The following is a 21,215-nucleotide window of genomic DNA, read 5'->3' as shown; positions in this document are numbered from 1 at the left end:
AGGCAGAGATGTATGATTGACAATATTTACGCGATTGGGAGATACCTTATCCCACATGGCATTCTCACATGCTCTTCTATTTTGGTCTGCTCGATGTATAGTTATATTTATTCCGACTTTATCGAGCCTCTCTTTTCTTTGTTTTGCATTTTTGCAGATGCTTCAACTAATCCTGACCAGTGTGCCTAGCACCACTGACAGAGGCTATTATTATATTTCATCTAAGACTTCAAGTGTGCTAGAATGTGCAACATGGATATTTTCAAAGTAGAATTTCTAATGTGCCCGTTATAAAATAAATCATTTATCAAAATATTGTTAATGGGCCAATTGATTTATTATATCTCAGAGACATTTTTGTTTTGTTTTCGTAGTTTGTGTCGCCGTCAGCGATCTTTGAACACACTTGGAAAGATTTCTGGACGAGTATTTAAGCACGACTTGTAGGCAGTTTAGGTATGCTTTTTGGACTATTTCTATGTACTGCAAATTCTTGTTGGAGTTCTGGATTGTTTGCCATTTCGGAAGTGAAAGATCTTCCCTATTTGGCTCGTGCGGTTTCGGTGGGATTCAACCCTCATTCTATTCCATTGTTGCATGTAATACTTAGCATAGATCTGACAAATCGGAGCACCATTTCTTGGAAAATATCAATTGAACGTTATTCATGTTTGAAATTTTATTTTTGTTTGGATTTATTTCATGAATTCGGATCCATATGTTGGTGATTACAGAAATTAGCATTTCCCCTTCGTTTTGTACATCATCAGCCACTGTAGCCTAGCATAATTAGCCATACATCTTCCCATCACCCTCCTGTACGACCCTTTGGGCCTACTGTACAGCCATTTCCTTGTCTCTTGCTTCACCTCCAGCTATCGTACGACTTGCTCTAGCCACTATACGACCCCCTCTTGCTACCATACAACCTTCATCCGTACGACCAACTAATACCCCTCCACTGTATGGCATCCACTTCCCTGATCCAACACCGTACAACCATCATTGAGTTGCATACTGTATGGTATCTGGATATACAACATACGACCTTGAAAACATGTACAACTTGTCTTTTTCCCTTCCAACTAGGTATACAGACTCCCCTGCATTGTACGACCATTTCAATGGTCTGAAATATGAATTGCAAATTGAACGAAGACCATCAAACAGAGCGAACATAGGGAACGAACCATTATAGTGGTATCAAAGCTTCAATCTTGCTAGCCTATGGACAGTGAATGAGAGTTTATAGCCAGAAGAGAAGAAGACCACATTCCGTTGATAGAGTGGCTGTCGAGCTGGAACCCACAGCTATCGAACTTGTGGCACTACTGAGGGAGCTTGCGAGGAATCAGGCACAAATCAATGATACTCAATGACTCATGGAGGAAACTCTCAAGAAGTTGGCAGATAATAAAATATCTGGTGAACAAAATGGACACAACGTGGATTCAGTATTAGGTAAAGCAAACTCTCATCTAGCACGCTCTTGACCTTCCATGCCATCTTTTCCACAACATGGAGGGAAACAACCAACCTTTGATGAAATGCAAGAACAGTTGAGGAAAGATTGGAAGAATGCGAATTTTGAGGAAGATATATGCTACAAAGATTATGCAAATCTGAGAATAAGATATTTGGGGGGTGGAAATAGAGGAGATTTAAATGATGACCTCAGAAGAAAGTTGAGTAAAGTAAATTTGTCTCCATTTGACAAATCCGGATCCATATCTGCGCAAGTGTGGGTAATGAAGGTAGATACTTCTAACTTAATCCCATGCCAGAAGAAGCAATTAAATTTGTGACATTGCACTTGGAGGGAGTTGCGCATGAATGGTGGCATCACAACACCATCACACTGGGGCATTGATCAAATAAATACTTAGGCGAAATTCATTGAGAGATTGATAGATCAATTTGATGGTAAAGATCCGAAACTCAATTTCAAAGATTTGGCATAGCTGAGACCAACTGGATTGGTCGATCAATACATTGCGGAATTTCAAAAACTCTCTGTTTTGGTCACGAACATTTCTGAAAGAAGATAGATAGTACTCGTCATGGACAGACTGACAGAACCACTGAAAGGTTGGGCAAAGGGGTTCAATCTTGCCACCTTGTTGGAGGCCATTAAGAAGGCGTGGAGTATGGCATCATCATCGACATCATCCTCGCGAAGTTACTCACATTCCAAACCTCTAGTGTTTCCGAGGGATAGAGATAATAAACCTCTGTCCAAGAAGCTGTCGTTGGACGAAGCCACCAGATAGGAGCTCCAAAGTAAGAAACTATGTTTCAATTGCAAGGGACCTTGGGAACCTAGCCATAGATGCCTCAGAAAAGAGAAGATCCATTACATTGAGGTCGTGTCTGTTGATGAGGATGAACAGGAAGAAATAGCCACGAAGACAGCCAACATCATGACAGCACCAACATGGTTAGTTTGAATCGCACATAAATAATTGCAGCATTGGTACGCCACGAGGGAACTATCACTCTAGTCGGTAGCCCAAGGTGCACAGTTTTTCGTGTACTGGGAACCCTTCAAGGACAAAGGGTTATGGTGATGCTCGACAATGGAGCCACTCTAAACTTCATAAACTCATCTTTGGTGAAGTGAAGAGGTCTACCTACAAAGACGCATGCAGGATTTTAGGTCAAGGTTGCCGTAGGGAACTCTTCTTCCCTGCACACACCTTGTTCCTTAGTTAAGTATCACAATGGCGAATCACACGATGATCGAGGATTTCTTCATAGTGGACCTTGATGACATGGAGGTTATTTTGGGCATACAATGGATAGAGACACTTGATGAATATAGCCAGAGCTTCAAATGGATGGATTTCACTTTTGTTGTCGATGGAAAGAAGGTTGTCCTCCGCAGAATGGCAAATGAGGGCTCGAAGGAAGTTTCTGCACATCGGATGGAGGCAATTTTACGGCGTGATGACATTGTTTGTGTTGCACATTGTTTTGTTTTGGTAGAAACTATGAAAGGGCAACAGACACCTCCCCAAGATGATGATCTCCAGAATATTTTAAGTAAACATGATAAAGTTTTTATAGACATTCCTCCTGGCATACCGCCTCATTGAGGATTTGAACACACTATTGTGTTGGAAGCAGGAGCCAAGCCAGTCATAACCACACCTTACTGCCATTCTAAGAAATTCAAAGATGAGATTGAAAAGACAATTCAAGAACTACTAGGAAAAGGGTGGATCCGTCCTAGTTTCAACCCCTTCACATCATCAGTGGTTTTGGTCAAAAACGATGGAACGATGCGCATGTGTGTGGACTACCGTGCATTGAAGAAAAAACAATAAAGAATAGATATCCCATTCCAAGGATAGATGAGTTGTTGGATGAATTACATGGCGTAGTCTATTTTTTGAAAATAGATCTCCGATCTGGATACCATGAGATTCACATGACAGAGGAAGACGTGGGAAAGACGACCTTTCATTGTCACTACAGGCATTGTGAGTTTCTGGTCATACTGTTCGGATTGACAAATGCACCTGCTACATTCCAATCATGCATGAATCACATTTTCAACAAACAATTGTGTAAGTACTTATTGGTATTTTTTGATGGTGTTCTTATTTGTAGCAGGACATGGGAGGAGCACTTGAAGCATCTAGATGAAGTCCTAAGGATCATGGAAGAGCAGTCTTTATTCGCCAAGCAATCTAAGTGTGAATTTGGTATGACAAAAATATTGTTCCTGGGGCATGTTGTCAGTAAATATGGAGTTCAAGTTCATTAGGAGAAGATTTAGGCTATCCTTGACTGGCCTCCTCCAAAATCACTCACGGATTTGCGAGGGTTTTTGGGAATGTGTGGTTATTACGGGAGGTTCGTTAAAGCATTGTCTGAGCTCAGCGAACCCTTAATAGATCTAACAAGGAAGGGGTCTTTCTAGTGAAATGAAAAGGCTTTGCTCACTTTTGATAAACTAAAAGAGGCAATGAGCACTTGTCCTGTACTTGCATTACGTGATTTCACTTGACCGTTCATTCTAGAGTGCGATGTGTCTGGAGAAGGCATTTGCACGGTACTAATGCAGGATAGACACCCCATAGCTTATGAGAGCAAGAAGCTTACACCAATGGAACGCTTATATTCCATCTACGACAAAGAAATGTTGGCCATTGTACATGCATTAACCAAGTTTCAACAATATCTGGTGGTTGCCAAGTTTGTCATCCGTACGGATCACAATAGTTTGAGATATTTTTTGGAGCAACGGGACTTGAACAAAAGGCAACAAAATTGGGTAAGCAAGGTTTAGGCTTTTGATTTTGACATTGAATATGTGAAGGGAAAGAACAATGTGGTTGCAGATGCCTTGTCCAGGAAATTCACCATTTCCTCACTAAACCAGATTTCAGCTGACTGGAAGGCACATTTGTTCGTAGAATATTCCAAAAAAACATTTTCCTGTGATCTAATGGATGGCAACACCGAAGATGATTAGTACAAAGTGGTGAATGACATCATCTACTATAAGAGTTAGATACTTTTAGTGTTGGAATCCAAATTGAAGCAGAAAATCTTGAAGGAAGTACACTACTCACTGTTGGTAGGACACCTAGGCTTCCTCAAAACTTATAGAAGTCTCCAGGAGAGGTTTTCATGGAAAGGACTTAAAGAAGACCTATTGCAGTATGTAAGAGAGTGTGCGATCTGCTAGCAGAACAAATTTGAACATACTCTACTTGCTAGGTTATTGCAACCTCTGCTAATTTCAAAACATAAGTGGGAAAGTATCTTGATGGATTTCATAACAGGACTTCGCAGGGTGAACGGAAAGGATTGTATTTTTGTGATGGTTGACTAATTGACAAAGTACACACATTTCTTTGCCATCCCCTCAGATTTTCAGGCCACACAAGTTGCTGATTTGTTTTTTAGAGAAGCCTTTCGTTTGCACGGGTTACCTTGAAACATTGTCAGTGACTGGGATGGGCGATTCATCAGTATCTTTTGGATATAACTGTTTCGATTGGTAGGGACAAAATTGTCACCAAGTACTAGTTACCACCCTAAGATAAACAGACAAATGGAGATTGTGAACAAGTGGCTCGAAGGTTACTTTCGAAACTATGTTTCGGCACAACAATGGGTGTGGGTCAAGTGGATACACCTAGGAGAATATTTGTTACAACACCATGTATTACATGTCCATCGGGATGACACCATTCAAAGCTCTATATGGGTACAAACCCCTCTCCTTCATCGAAACAATGCTGGGAGACAATCGTGCACCAAGTATGAGGGACTAGCTTCAGGAGGGACAGGACATCCTATGATACTTGAAGGAAAACTTACATTGGGCACAAAATTAACAAAAAATGTACATCGACAGACACTAGATGGAGATGAGTTTCGAAGTAGGGGACTTAGTTTATCTTAGGCTGTTGCCATATCAACGATCCTGATTGAAGGAAAAGGGAAAAGAAAAATTGAAGCCACGATTTTATGTCCCTTATCGCGTAGTTCGTTGCATTGGTGAAGTCGTTTACGAGCTGGAGCTTCCGGAGGGAAGCTGTATTCATAACATCTTTCATGTTTCATGCCTGAAGAAGGTCGTGGGGCAGAACGTCATGGTAGCCACAGGCCTTCCACTACTTAATGAAGAAGGAAAGCTCATATTGGAACCATCCAAGATCATCGAAGTACGTGAGAAGACCCTGCGAAATTGCATGATGAAGGAATATTTGGTGCATTGTAAACACTTGCCATTGATGACACGATGTGGGAGGGCGAGCACATTCTCAGCACCCGACATTGCATTTGCTTTAGGATAATGTCCTTGTTATAAAATAAATCATTTATCAAACTATTGTTAATGGGCCAATTGATTTAATATATCTCGGACCCATTTTTGTTTTGTTTCTGTAGTTTGTCTCTATCTCTGTCGACTATCTTTGAACACCCTCGGAAATTTTTCCCGACGGGTATTTAAGGACGGCTTGTAGGTAGTTTTACTGTTTTAGGTATGCTTTTTGGATTATTTCTATGTACTGTGAATTCCTGTTGGAGTTCTAGATTGTTCGCCATTTTGGAAGTGAAAGATCTTCCCTATTTGGCTCATGCAGTTTCTGTGGGATTCAACCCTCACCCTATTCCATTTGGACATGTAATACTTTGCTCGGATCTGGCAAATTGGAGCACCATTTCTTGGCAAATATTAATTGAAGGTTATTCGCGTTTCAAACTTTATTTTGTTTGGATTTATTTCATGAATTCGGATCCATAAGTTGGTGATTACAGAAATTAGCATTTCCCCTTTGTTCCATACATCATCTGCCATTGTAGCCCAACATAATTAGCCTTACATCTTTCCATCACCCTCCTGTATGGCCCTTTGGGCCTATCGTATGGCCATTTCCTTGTCTCCTGCTTCACCTCCAACTACCGTACGACTTGCTCTAGCCATCGTACGACCCTCTCTTCCTACCGTACAACCTTCATCCGTGTGGCCAACTAATACCCCTCCATTGTATTACATCCACTTCCCTAATCCCACACCGTACGACCATCATTAAGTTGCATACTGTACAACATCTGGATGTTCAACATATGGCCCTCAAATCATGTACGGCTTGTCTTTTTCCCTTCTAATTAGGTGTACGAACTCCCTTGCATCGTACGACCATTTCAATGGTCTGAAATCTGAATTGCAAATTGAACAAAGACCATCAAACAGAGCGAACATAGGGAATGAACCATTATAGGATTCCTGATTAGCCAGTTTACAAGATATAAAAATGCTTGTCACAGAATAGTTTTACTTTCTCTGTGATGATATATTATTGATAAAATATTGGATCGGGTCCTCTTAAAAACTGTCTTATAATTCACCTTGAATGCTCTTAATACTCGGACAAGTGTTGATTTACTTCTTGTCACCTTTTAGACAGTTCTAATGTATGTTTGCATTTTTCTCCACATAGGCTGTCCTGGAAACAATTTTATTGCATATCATTGGATGAATTTTGTAAACCATATGTGATTACAGTTAAGTGAGGATATGCCAAAAACAAGCCGCATGGATATTGGGACTCCTAATTTTAAACATACAATTGAATGTAACATGTCAAATAGAACCCCATAATATCGTCACAAAATTATATTCACGTGGCAACTCTTTGTCCAAAACACTACTGTGCAATTAGATTGGTTGATAATCATGACAACGATTTGCTCTCAATGTTTCATCACCTTTATCATTTTCTTCTATCATCCCCTGTGACACATGAAGGAATTCAAGGAGCCACAATAGCAAACAGATAGTCATAAATACATAACTTGCAATGACTTGGCTACTAGTAGTATTCAATTATGTGTGGGGAATGTTTTGTTCGGTTTACTTGTAGTGCTGCTCCTATCATTTATAATTCCCTCCATCTGCAACTCCAGTTCGTAGGGAGTTCTTTTATACTCTCATCACTGATCGCATGTTAGTGTTGAATATCTAGATATCTGATTCAATGATGATTGGTCTGGTTGTTCTCTCTATTCCGTTCCTTTTGTATTATGTTGTTCATAATATCACCACCTCTACTCATTCATATAATATATCCTGTATTGAATATCTCTAATGTCTAATGATATTACCGTTCTTTTCTTTTCTCTACCGTCCAATCTTCAATTGCTGATTTGTTTTCGGGGGTGCACATTCATTATCCATAGTGGGAGATAAATTTTGATGAGTATTGAGCTAGGAATATAGTTGTAAAACTATGACAGTTTGAAGACAATTCCCATCTACATTATACATATGTTGGATTCAACACCATCACAGTAGCTGTGGTGATTGCAAGGGTTGTACCCAGTTCTCATTTCTAGAGTAATTACATGAATTTTCCATGTATTCTTTATGTTGTCCATGATTGCATTTGTAGCCTGCTTTGATACCATGTTGGTTTTCTCTGGGATTGCTTCAAATGTACTAACACTGCCATTGTTATAGGTGTGTTCCAAATGCAGATCCCAATCTCTTATAAATATAAGAGTAGGAAACATGTCTCTATGATTAATCATTATTAGTTAATATATATTAATAATATAAATCACAATATAACATATGTATTATATATATATATGTAGTATAATTATAATATTATATATATATATATATATATATATATATATATATATATATATATATATATATATATATATATATATATATATATATATATATATATATATATATATATATATATATATATATATATATATATATCAACATTGTACCTTATGATTAAATCACTCCGGCTGTAGCTATAATCTTAATATTAGGTGTAAGTTAACTCCGATATTTAGTTGCACTGAACAGGTCCCAATTCCTTTCACATGGTATGTGGAGTTGTCTCCTATTGTCACTTCTTCGGTTGAATATCCTTCAAGATTTTCAAACTGATCCCTAAATCTGGTTATGTGCCTAAAGGCTCCACTATTAACTATCCAAGTGTTTTTATTGGTGTTTAACTCACTTATTGTGGTTTTTTGAAGGCAAGTAGGAACAGTGAATTTTCTGCTTCCTTGACTTCAGCCACGTTGATAGGATTTTTCTTCCTTTTTGGAGAATACATGTGAGTATGTCCAAATTGTCACATTTCTAACATTCAACTTTTGATAGATCTCTTTTCTTCTAGTTTTTCTTTCCTCTCTTCCTTATGGATTTCTTATTATTTGATTTTACATGTATTGCTTGAATCTCTTCCTCTTGCTTGAATCTCTTCCTCTTTATTAGGGATGATACCTCTTGAGATTGATCAAGACTCTTGTTGAGTACAATCATTTTTGAGTTGATCAAATGTAGGGTGGGATGACTAATGCATAGAATAAAGGATTACCATTGTTAATCCTCTAAGGTCTATTAGAGATAATTCCAAATCATCTATGTTATTTCCAATAGTATAGAGTTGGTCATTACCATTGTTAATCCTCTAAGGGCTATTAGAGATAATTCCAAATCATCTATGTTATTTCCAATAGTAGAGAGTTGGTCCCTTAACTCAGGAAATTTTGATAAATAAGATGAAATTGTGTCTGCTTTATCCATTTTGATGTTTATGAGTTGCTGTTTTACGGTAAGCAACATGCTTGCATTGCTCATCTCATATGGGTTTTGAATAGTTTTGAACACTTCATAAGCAGTTAGTTTTGATATTAATGGATAAATATGGTCTTTAACTCCATCAATGATTATTTTCTTAGCCTTATTATTACGCCTCTTCCATGTTGTCTTTTCTGATTTGTCTTCAGGCATTTTGTTGTCTTCTTATATAAATGACTCCAATCCAAGTTCTTGAAGTATTGCTATAATCCAAATTTTCCATGAAACAAAGTTAGAGGCGCCTTCTAGTTTATCCTCAACTCTAATGTTGTTCACCATTACCAGACAATTTTTAGGGAGAGGTATTGATTTATGTCCAAGTCAAAGGATCAGATATTGTCATAACACTACTGGCTAAGACAGGGATTAATACTGTTTGACTAAACACTAGCGATAGTTAAACAAGACTAATACAGTTAGCTAACAGATATTAACTTTCGGATACACTATCAATTAAGGAAGGATTACCTTCATAAAGGAAACGGTATTGATTAGTATCAACATGCCTAAACCAAACTGTGTTAGTTGTATGTCAAATCAGTTTTAATTACTAAAAGGTGCAATTAACAAAGGGACATGTGGGAAGAGACAATATACATCCTATTCATTGGTTACTGAAAGCATCATGGGAATATTACCTCATTTTCTTAATACAGCTTGGATCAGATCTATTAGAGCAATTGCCTCTTGGCATAATCGGTGGCTTATGATCTAAAGATTTTAATCAAGAACAGCCCAAACATTGCACATTTATAAAGATTAGATTAGACACACCAATATCATTGGTACAGGCAATAATTGGAAACATTTCATATTTCAGAGAGTTTAAATCAGAAATAACATCCATCATTGAGTTGCAAGCAAACAGATATAAATCTGAAACAGCAACATGTCATAGTTGGCGGTATCAATATATTGCATAGTCAAAGTGATATGTCACACATAGCAATCCTATGCTGAAAGCAATACATATTGATTGCATAATCATATTGTATATTATATAAGTAATATAGTAATATCATTCATAGCATATTTAGTTATTGTATATAAGACATTGCTATTCATTTAATTTCAATCTCTCTCACACACACGTCAGAAATAGCAATTGATATCTTGTGCAAAATCTTTACTCGGTTTTAATTGCAATTATTTGATAAAGTAAGAAGGTGGAGTTGTTTAATTGTCTTGGGTTTCCGAGTTAGCTTAAAAGGGCACATTACACTTTGGCATAAAAAAATAGTAATTCTCCAAGTTGGCTCAGTCGGTGCCTGAAATTGACTTAATAAAAATTTTAAGTATTGAAGAACTCTTCCAAATTTACTCCAGAGTTCGCTAATCTAAACACATTAGTCTATAGGTTCAGACTAAATGGGCTAACTGTCCACTGCACTGAACAAGTTAGGAAGGGGAGATTACATTGTCAAAAAGCAATGGAAGGTGGGTGGTTCATTGAGAAACACTAGGAAGCATAGAAGAAACATTGTCACATGAAATTGAAGAATAGTAATTTAAGGCTATTAATTTGTAGGGTGAATTGACAACAGAGAAGCAAGGACAATACAATGTCATGTGTGAAGAGAAGAATACAGTGTTGGACAGTTGAGTTTAGTAGTATAGGGCCTATAGGCTAAACACAGATGATGCAGCTTCATTATTTGGCAGGAGATATAGAAGGAATGCCTAGCTGATTAGTGAATTTTTTTGGCAGTTGGAGGTGCGTTTTTTCATTTTTTTCATTTTTGAGTGTGCAGCATATGGCAATGTCCATATGCAATATGAAAACAATTTGATGTAAACAGTTGAAATGAGCTATTTGAGGAGGCCTCACAGGTTTCTCTTTCAAGATCCAGTACAGAAGAACCACTAATGGAAGGAACTTGAAAATTGTTAATGATGACACTCTTAGTCCCATAGATTGATGGTCTCATCATTCATGGACGTCATTAATCTCATTCATCACTTCATTGATTGGCAGTGTAAACTTTTCATTAGTAATGATCTTCTGAAAATTCCAACTGATAGATACAGTTTGTTTTGCTTGAGTTTAATGGTTAAGAGAATTAGTAGTCCCACCTTTTGTGCTTACTGGTATGAATTATTCTGTTTATGTTTAAATATGGGTGAAAGGTCTTCAATGGTTTTTAATTTTAAATGCTGCTGCTCATTTAAACATTTTCTAACAGTGTTTCACATATCAATCCAGCTATCGGCTGCATGAAACTTGATGAAAATATTGACAGTAGAAACTATTGGCAGTCTCCCTCCATAAGCTAGTAACATGTATAAAGATGAAATCAGGAATAGTATTAGAAACAGCAGTGAATATGTTTTGAAAGTTTATACATATAATCAGACATTTCTACGAAAACAGAAATTGTGTTCACTATTCTGTAATCCTACGTGGTCTCTTGTTTTTTACAATTCCCTGTGAGGTCTGAAGGTTCAAATATTTTGTAATCCTTTTTGATATACTATCCTTAATACAAAGAAAAGAAAAAAGAAAAAAGAAAAAAGAAAAAAGAAACATTTTCTAAATATTTTTTTTGCCATAATCAAACAACTGTTATTTCTCTCTGAAGTTGTATTTTCTGGATTCGAGAGTAGGTCTGCTTGTTAATGCTTTTATTTGTGAATTTATGTTGACCAGCAACTGGGGAAACCCCCCTGTTAGAATTTTTTAGGGAACATTTTTTTTTTTGTAATTAGTAGGATGGCTGCTTTCCTCATCTTTTCCACATCCGTCTGCTGCTCATTTCAACCAATTGGGAGTATACATTACATTTTCTTTTCTGTTTGTGGATTGGTTCTATGTTTCCTGACATTCTTAAGGTAAACTGTCATGCAGATTACAATTGAAAAGTCTGTTCTGGAACAAGCTTACAGCAGATATGAATTGCAAGGTGAATATGTTCTACCTGGAACAAGAGATCGTTTCTCTGGTGAGAGGGAGAAAGGAGAGAGTTTCCTTAAGAGGGCAATGGCTGGACAACTTGGAGATTTCATTGCTTCTATGGGAAGGTGGCGATTGAGGTTAGAAGTTCCTGTTGCTGAAGTTGCTGAAATGCTGCCATTTGCTCGTCTTCTTTCTAGAAGTATTGATCCTGCAGTTCTCTCAAGGTCAAAGGTAAGCATAAATTAATAATTTTGCCTTTCACATTGTAGTCAATTGGTATTCTTTCTTGTCATTTAATGCAAAATGTAGTTCATGCCAAATATAGTTGTTATCTTATTGGTTGAGGAACATTCATTCAGCGGAATATCTACTTTCTAGATACGAATGATTTGGCAATGTGAGTTCTTCAACTAGTTCTAATGAGGATTATGAACAAGCTACTCTATCTCTAACTCTACCAACACAAGAGACTATTGATGATGCGATGAAACTAAGCAATCCTTGGTTCTCCAACTTAAGAAACCACACATAAGAAGTTGCTATCTTCTAAGGGTGCATGGATGCTTTTTTAATTGCTTGGACACACCAAAACCATAATGTATGCAAATCAATGAGCACAAAGCAATCAAGGTCGAGTTCTTTGCAATGAGTTCAACCTAACTTACACTTTTACTTGCAATCAACAAGTACCAAAATGTATGGACATGTTTCACCATGAACCAACAAGTACCTTGAAATCGGCCCTCTTACTGCATATCAATGAGGGTTATGGTTCTTTGGTCATTCGTGTTTTTGCTGATTTTAGAGAGGGGCATGTTAGATACCCATACCTTGCTTATTGCCCTTCTGAGATCATTGTCACCTTCGCTTCTGCAGGATGGGCCCATTGTTGGTTTGTTAGGGCCTTGGCCCTCCTCGGCTCCATAAAAGTTGATATGAATTGTCTCTCTCCTTTTCAGTACTGTCTTGACACTCCCCACTATCTTCTCTAGTTTGGAGATGAGTTGAAGAAAGGTATGAAGACTGACATATATAGACAGTTCATTCACACTACTTGGGTTAAAACTTAATCCGTCAGAGGGGTCTTTACCCAAAGACCATTTTCTATGCATAGTGCTTTTTGGAGTTGAAGGACAAGCTCAATATTCATCCTTCTTACCTATCCTATCATTGGGCACATGCCCTCTTGGTCCCTTGTGGTTCCTTCTCATCGCTTTCGTATTTGGACTAACCATTAGCTACCTAGGGAGCACAATATTTTCCAATTATGCTCAATGGGCGAGGCTGAGATTGAGGAGCACTTCATCTTCCATTTTCCTGTATACTATGAGATTAGAGGTAGATTTTACTACTTCTTCAAGGGTGTTCAATCCCTCTCCACTTGTTTTCACATTCACTGATCAAAGATGCCTCACTTTATACATTTAGAAGGTCACTAGGCTTTGAGATCGCTCACTACAAGTTCAACAAGAACATCGACACTAGCACCATGCCACTATGCGTTCTGTAAGCCTGATGCCTCATTTTCAATGGTTCACTTTCAACATGGTTCTAGGCATCATCTTAAGCACCAATTGCTCTCAGATCATGAACCCCCGATTAAGTTCTTTCTTGTGAACACCCTTGTTTTCTTCTTTTCCCCTTCTTGTGAAGTGGAAGTAGTCTAAGCCATCCCCTATTTTTTCTTTAAATCATCCTTTTACTGTTGCTTCTTCTTGGCTATACAATTTTTGTAACTAGGGCTTGGGTTCTCCTTGTTGGAGTACCCTCTTCCCCCTTCCTCTTCCTTTCTCTTTCTCTCTATTTTTTGCTCAGTTTTTTGTTTGTTTTTGCTGTTCTTCTTTGGACATTGTTTGGTGTCCCTTATTTGGGTCGGTTTGATGGGATTCGGTGCACTAATGCTGGTATGATTGCACCCATTCGTTTGTATCAGTTACACCATTCGTCGTCCAAATCATTTCGCATGTCTTACAGTGTCTGATCGCATCGACCATAACATCACCATCAAACTTTCGCAATTTTTCCTTTGGTCTAGCCATTACTATTCAAGTTGGAGGTACTTGTGTACCCGCACTATTCTGCAGACCCGCACTGTTCTGCACACTCGCGCTGTTCTGCACACCCGCGCTGTTCTAAACACTTGTGTTGTTTTGAATAGTCGTCTTATGTTCGACAGTCGTGATATTTGGTGAAGGGTTTTTGTCAAGCGAAGCTGTCCGTTTCGGAAGTGTATCTCGGACGAAGAGTTCACTCCACGCTCGTGCTCCCTCGACACTTCGAGCCGTGTGAGTTAGTCCCCTTCCATCTGGATTCTCTTCCCTCAGCATATGCAGGTTAATAAATTCCTCCCTTGCTTCTTCCTCCAAATCCAACTGCTGTTGAGTCTCTTCCAGCAATTCCTTAGTGCTTCGGTGTCCATCGGCAAGCTGTTGAAACCTTTGTTTGCATTCGGCCTATTGTGCCAAAATTAAATCTTGTGTGGTGCATATCCATCTTTTCTCTTTATCTTATTTCTATCCTTGTTCAGCTGATTCGGCATTAGTCTTCATTCCTCTGCCTTCGTTCTAGGTCCATTGGGCAATGACGCCAAATGTTCACCGCATGGGGTAAATAGATTAATGCATACAGACAATAAACAAGAACAATAGTACTCTTTTTATTATTCACATATGCGAAAGACATTACATTATGCTTATGATGATGATTACAATGATCCCGAAGGGTGTATATATACTTTTCGAAGAACCTTCCCGAAGGGGTCCGTTGGCTACATGACAATTACCGAAGGGCCTGTCAGCTACATAACAAGAACCTTCCCAAAGGGGTCCGTTGGCTGATTTACAATTTTATTGACAACATCATCCCCCCTAAAAAGAAAAGTCGTCTCCGAACAACAATACAACAAAACTCAAAATAACCTAAGTACATCAATACATAAATACTAAACAGAGGGATGTGTCCTTGGCATAGTGGCCGTCCGCGCTCTCAACTCATTCAGCTCCGCCTGTAGCTTGTAGACTTGCTCTTTCCTAACCTTCAGTTCTGCTTTTGCCTCCATCTGAAGCACTAGAGCTGACTACATCATGCTTGCAATTTCCCCCAACTCTTTTTCCTTTCCTGCTGCCACTTGCTCTTTTTCGGCTGCTAACTTCTGTAGCTGACTTTGTCTGTCTAACAGGGCTGCCCTCTCAAATTCCCAGGTCATTCTCTCTGAGGCCAACCTGGCAGTTGACTCCTCCCGAGCCCTCTCAGCTGCTACCTGATCTGCTTGGCTCCTCCAAAGAGTGTAATACGACTCCTTGTATATCTTCACTACCTCATGAATCAAAGCCAATCCTACCGCATCTCTACAGTCTCCACATCTGGGCATCCCTGCTCCTCAAAACAGAGAGTAAAGGCAGTTGGGCATCCCAATCTCATAAAAGATATAACTCTCTCTAGCTCCTTCACGATTGAGTCCAATGTGTGAGCCTCCGTCGAAGCTAACACCTGGCGAGCTCGAGACGCTAGAGCTGCTACATCAGCAAGAAATGTCTCTCTCATCCCTGTCTCCCGTGCTACTGAATGTTCCTGCTTTACACCCATAGCCGTCTCTATTGCTTCCGCCATACGCTCGACGACACTATGCGACAGTCCCTCATCTTGAATTGGCTTCGCTACTTGTTCTTGCTGAGTATCTCCCTCTGGAATTTCGTCTCGCGTAGGTGTCTGCATGCAGGCCATCCGAGGTACTAGAGTACGATGGAATTGCATACTCAAGTAAGTACTCAACCTTTGCACTCTACTCTTCTTGTCACGCTCGGGTGATGCTAAGAGTGTTGCATCCATCGTAACTATTGCATCCGACCCTACTACATCCAACTGCACACCAGGCGTACTCTGGCTCTCTGCTATCTCTGGTACTGGTAAGTTGAGTACCTTCATGGAAGTCTCTTCTCCCCCCTCCGGCACACTTCTACTATAGGTGCCACAAATTTTGGTGCTGGTTGTGCTTCAACAGGTGCCATGGTTTCTGCAACCGGAAGTGCTGCAGCAGGAGTTGGCATACTCTCTCGGCTAACAGGGGCTGCCACTTACGCAAATTCCACGGCAAACCCAACTGCTGGTCGGATTGGAAGAGGCCTTACCTCGTGCTGCCAGGGTGCTGCTACTGTAATCGCCTACTGGGGTGTTGCAGTCATCACTATCGGCTGCCGTGTCTATCCAAACCTTGGTATATGAGCCATGTGAAGACCCGCTGGGACCAAAGAGGAAGTGGTGGATAGTGTAGGGCGCAGGAATAATAAGGGAGTGCCTGTAACAATCTCAACCTCTTCGTCATCGTCTTCCCCTTCCTCCTCTCCCATGTTGTTCTCCTCCGAAGATGTCTTCTGTCGGCCATTGTCCCTCCTGTATCTAGCCGAGGTCTCTTTTGTCCTGTTGAGCCCTTTTGCCCAGAGGCTGAGTCCAAGTGTCTCCACTGCATGATAGGAGGTTCCCCATGAGCTAATGGTCTAGAGCTGACTGCATCATGCTTGCAATTACAGATCCAGACATACTTAGAGTCATAATGGAAATGTAGCCATCCACAAATGAATCAGAGGTAAAGTCTTTCTTGGGGCGCATAGGCTATTACAGAAGGTTCATCAAAAAGTTTGCCAAAGTTTGATGGTGATGGAATGGTCGATCCAATCAGACACTGTAAGACATGCGAAATGATCTGGACGACGAATGGCGTAACCAATACAAACAAATGGGTGCGATCATACTAGTGTTAGTGCACTGGATCCCATCAGAATTCCACAGTTAAGCATGCTTGGACCAGAGTTTTGATAGGATCCGGTGCACTAACACTGGTATGATCGCACCCATTCATTTGTATCAGTTACGCCATTCACCGTCCAGATCGTTTCGCATGTCTTACAATGTCTGATTAGATCGGCCATTCCATCACCATCAAACTTTGGCAATTTTTCCTTTGGTCCAGCCATTACTATTCGAGTTGGAGGTACTTGTGTACTCGCGTTGTTCTGCACACGTGCGTTTTTTTGCACACTTGCATTGTTCTGCATATCCATGCTGTTTTGAATAGTCGTTTTTTTTTCCGACAGTTGTGCTATTTGGTGAAGAAGGGTTTTCGTCAAGCGAAGTTGTCCGTTCTGGAAGTGTATCTCGGACGAAGAGTTCACTCCACGCTTGTGCTCCCTCGGCACTCCGAGCCATGCGAGTTAATCCCCTTCTGTCTAGATTCTCTTCCCTCGACGTATGCAGTTTAAGAAATTCCTCCCTTGTTTCTTCCACCAAATCCAACGACTGTCGAGTCTCTTCTAGCAATTTTTCAGTGCTTCGGTGTCCGTTGGCAAGCTGCTGAAACCTTCGTCTATGTTTGGCCTGTTGTGCCAAAATTAAATTTTCTTGTGCGATGAGTATTCCATCTTTTCCCTTTATCTTATTTCTATCCTTGTTCAGCTGATTTAGCATTAGTCTTCATTCCTCTGCCTTCGTTCCAGGTCCATTGGAAAATGGTTCCAAATGGTAAATAGATTAATGCATATAGACAATAAACAAGAACAACAATGCTCCTTTTGTTATTCGCATATGCCAAAGACATTACATTATGCTTATGATGATGATTACAATGATCTGGAAGGGTGTATATATACTTTCCGAAGAACCTTCCCGAAGAGGTCCATCGGCTACATGACAATTACTGAAGGGCTCGTTGGTTACATAACAAGAACCTTCTCGAAGGGGTCCATTGGTTGATTTACAATTTTATCGACAACACTGTCTACTTTCTAGTTCTCGACAGTTGCTTAGACTTGCTATGTGGTCTTTTGTTGGACATTAATAAATTTATCTTATATACTCAACATAGATTACTACTACTCAACATATGAAAGTCCTATTCTAAGTAATTAGGAAGCAATGCATCACTCCAAAACAATACAAGTATTCACCATGAATCATCAATGAATTTGCAATTACTTCGGCAATATCTCAGAAATAATTTCTCCAATAGCTCCCTTTACAAATGAGGAAAGGAGGGTTTATATAGGAGTCTTCATTAGAAGAAATGACTGATATCAATCCCAAAATTCGGGTTCATTACAAATCATTGAATATAATGAAACAAAACAGTAGAATTTTTTGTATAACAAATTTCAAGGAAAGATAACCAATAAGAAAATTAGATAATGCCTAGTCATCTAACAAATCATCTTCTAGAATGTGTGTGCTTGTTGCCTCTCTCTTAAAGCGTTTTCAACGAATCTAGACATAACCAATTCAAGCCCTTCAATTGAATCACCTAAGAAGTTGTAATGCTGCAATTCTATTTATGTCTAAGCCTTTGAAAATAAATTGAGTTCGCTTTATTGGAGAGGTTCTGGATCCTTCTTCTCAAGCGTATCATTAGATGTCACAAGTCTATCCTGCACAATGGTATTTTGGCCTAGTTTGGGGCACACCCTCTCCGACTTAGAGCTATTTTTGAAGGGGTTTAGTTCCTGCACTATCTTCAGTGCTTTGCAAATGCTACTGAGAAATGACACTTGTACTCTTATTTGGCTTATATGTCGTCAGAGGCAATTGCAAAAGTCAATCCTTTTGTTGGGCCTTGTGTTTCTTTGCCTAGGTTTCTGTTTTGTTGAGGTTGGTGGGCATCAAGATTGACTACCTTCCTCCTTCCTTGTACTCTTTGGATGCACCTATTTATCTCCTTCCCTCGCGTCAGGAGTTGAACGAGCATGTTAGAATGGAAATTTACATGTAGCATATTCATATAACTTGGATCAACTCCCTTGGGGGGTTATGACCTAGGATTGCCTTTTATGTAGGGTAGTCCCATCGACTTACAGGATGGGATTATTGCATTGCCCTCATACCTCACATAATATTGGACTCACATGCTCTGTATCTCATTAAGGTCATTTAGGGTGGGCTCTCACTGGCTTTGTATCCAAACAAATCGTCCGATTGCTAGGGAGGACCAAATTTGTCATCTTTGCGACATGGAGGAGCTTGAGATAGAGACACACTTTATCTTCTAGTGCCCCGTTTTCTAAGAGATTAGAGGGAGTTTCTGTTGTCTTTTCAGAGGGCGCCAACCTCTCTCTTCCTTCTTCTAGTATATTAATAAGCAATGCTTGGCCCTTTACATTCAGAAGACCACGAGCCTTCAGGAGCACAGCCTATAGATTTAGTCCCTTGTGAGGCAAACCACAACTCATCACCTCTTTCTTGATGGTCTCCCTAGCTCAAGGTAGCAAGCGCTTGCTTTGTCCCGGACCCCTGAGCACACTAGGTTTGCGAGGCCTTGCAGGAGTTATTTGCGACCCCAACCCTCCACCTCCGTTGCTCTCAGTGCAGAGATAGTCCTCCTCTCACCCTATGTTATATTCTTCAGTATTGGACTTCCCCTTGGTGGGGTGTAATGACCCTCACTATAAAGGCCACAGAAACCCTCAAACTGAACTTAGGAATTTTGTCAAACACTTGGCGTGCAACAGTAACAATATTCAGAATATGGTAATTTCAGATTTGATACTTTCAGAATATAATCACAGAATTACAATATATATGAAGCCATTGAACTATATTTCAATTACAATGCAATAAATTCTGAAATTATTTTATTACCAATTCTGGACTGACTATTACAATGACTGTATGACAGCAAATTTACCCAAAAATGACATATATTTCAGAATGCAAGAACCTGGTTTGAAGAACTATGGAAGAACACCACGTTTTGCTGCAGGTCGTTGATGAAGACCTCCAACCGCACCCCCAAACTGTCCTTAATTTGCTGCTGCTGCCCAAACTAGCAGGGCCGTACCAGGCCGTACCTGTACGGCTGCTGAAATAAAATAATATTAGGGTTTTGGGACCCCCAAATGCAAGGAAAATGGGCGCCTAGGGTTAGGTAGTAACCCTGTAAAACCATAAAAAAATAACTCCAAGGGGTTGAGGAGATATGAGCAATTATGTGGTTTCGAACTCTGCTTTGCCAATTCTGAAAATGCACTTATTCTGTCTTCAAACTCTTGTCAAATGCTTCTCCAATGATAGGGCAAATCTGAAATCCTTATTCCAACCAAAAACAAACCCTAACAACGAATTCTCAATAAGCTCCAATGAGATGGCTGAATACCAACTCCAATTATGCAACAATTCAGGTGATATTTCACACCCTCAAAGTCGCCAATCCAAGGGAGTGATTCGTTCCCAAAGATCGAATAATTTGCAGATCCAAAGTCCACAAATGTCTTCACAATGAAGAAGTAGAAGAGTTCTCCAATCCAAACATGTCCAAATGAGAGGCCCAACCCTCTATTTATTCACTTTTCTAAGAAGTTGCTAGAACTTCTAGAAACATCCTTTATAATTTCTCATTATAATGCACTTTTTTTAGAATAAAGTAATTTTATAAAATAAAAAGTGCAACTCAAATTAAAATTATAACATGTGGGCCCCAATATCACATAATGATAAAATATAACCTCTTAACAGTTCTTCAAGAGCAAGATATGACTATCTGATCCGCAGAATTGACTCTCTTTCCACACCATTTGCCTACGAGAGTCTGGAATAGGCAAATCCATGATCAATGCCATGTCGAACTAAAGAGGGGACATTACATGGGGGATGCCTCGCTTGTTGCTGGCAGTTGCCTGTAGTTCTTTTTGTTTGATTTTAGTTGTTGGTTCTGCTCTTTCCCATGGCACTGTTTGGTGCTTCTACTATTAGCTGGCTTCTTTGGTTGGATTATCGCAGTCTCTTAGACCCTCTTTGTGCTCTTTTGCTGGATATTAATAAATTAGTCTTATCTTATCTACATCTATTCTGTAGTGAGTGTTATAATTTCTATCCCCCTCATAACCTTTTTGCTCTGCAAGTTTCCTAACTAAGTTTATTATGGAAATCAAGATCCAAGGATTTAATTTCATTGGCCACTTATAAAGGGGTGCCTTCAAAGTTGTATTCTCTATGAACCTTCTTTTTCTTCAAGGTAAAGATCATGACCATAGTTATTGTGGTATTCACCTGCATCCCAACCTCATGAAAAAATAATTCATGGGCTTGCAAGTGTTCCTTCAAATCTTGTGTTGTGTTTGCAAAGTCTTTCTTTCTTGTAATCCATGTTTTAGGGTTTAGGGTGGTGTTTGTTGGTTTTTAGTCTTAGTCAAAAGTTAAATTAAAATTATT

At 39.4% G+C, this 21,215-nt stretch overlaps 1 protein-coding gene across 1 annotated transcript in view; it reads left to right on the top strand.

Annotated features, from left to right (window-relative positions):
* EMB2410 (embryo defective 2410) overlaps positions 1–21,215 on the top strand; it is a 279,730-nt gene that overhangs the window by 131,864 nt on the left and 126,651 nt on the right. The window contains exon 15 of the mRNA XM_089795541.1: positions 11,979–12,257. Coding sequence (XP_089651667.1) covers positions 11,979–12,257 — 279 coding nt within the window. The remainder of the gene's footprint in view (positions 1–11,978; positions 12,258–21,215) is intronic.

Source organism: Cupressus sempervirens, chromosome 8 (genome assembly GCF_028749045.1).
Source record: "Cupressus sempervirens isolate cs-2001-9-10 chromosome 8, ASM2874904v1, whole genome shotgun sequence".
In the NCBI taxonomy this organism is placed as follows: domain Eukaryota; kingdom Viridiplantae; phylum Streptophyta; class Pinopsida; order Cupressales; family Cupressaceae; genus Cupressus; species Cupressus sempervirens.
This window is presented reverse-complemented; position numbering and strand designations above follow the sequence as displayed.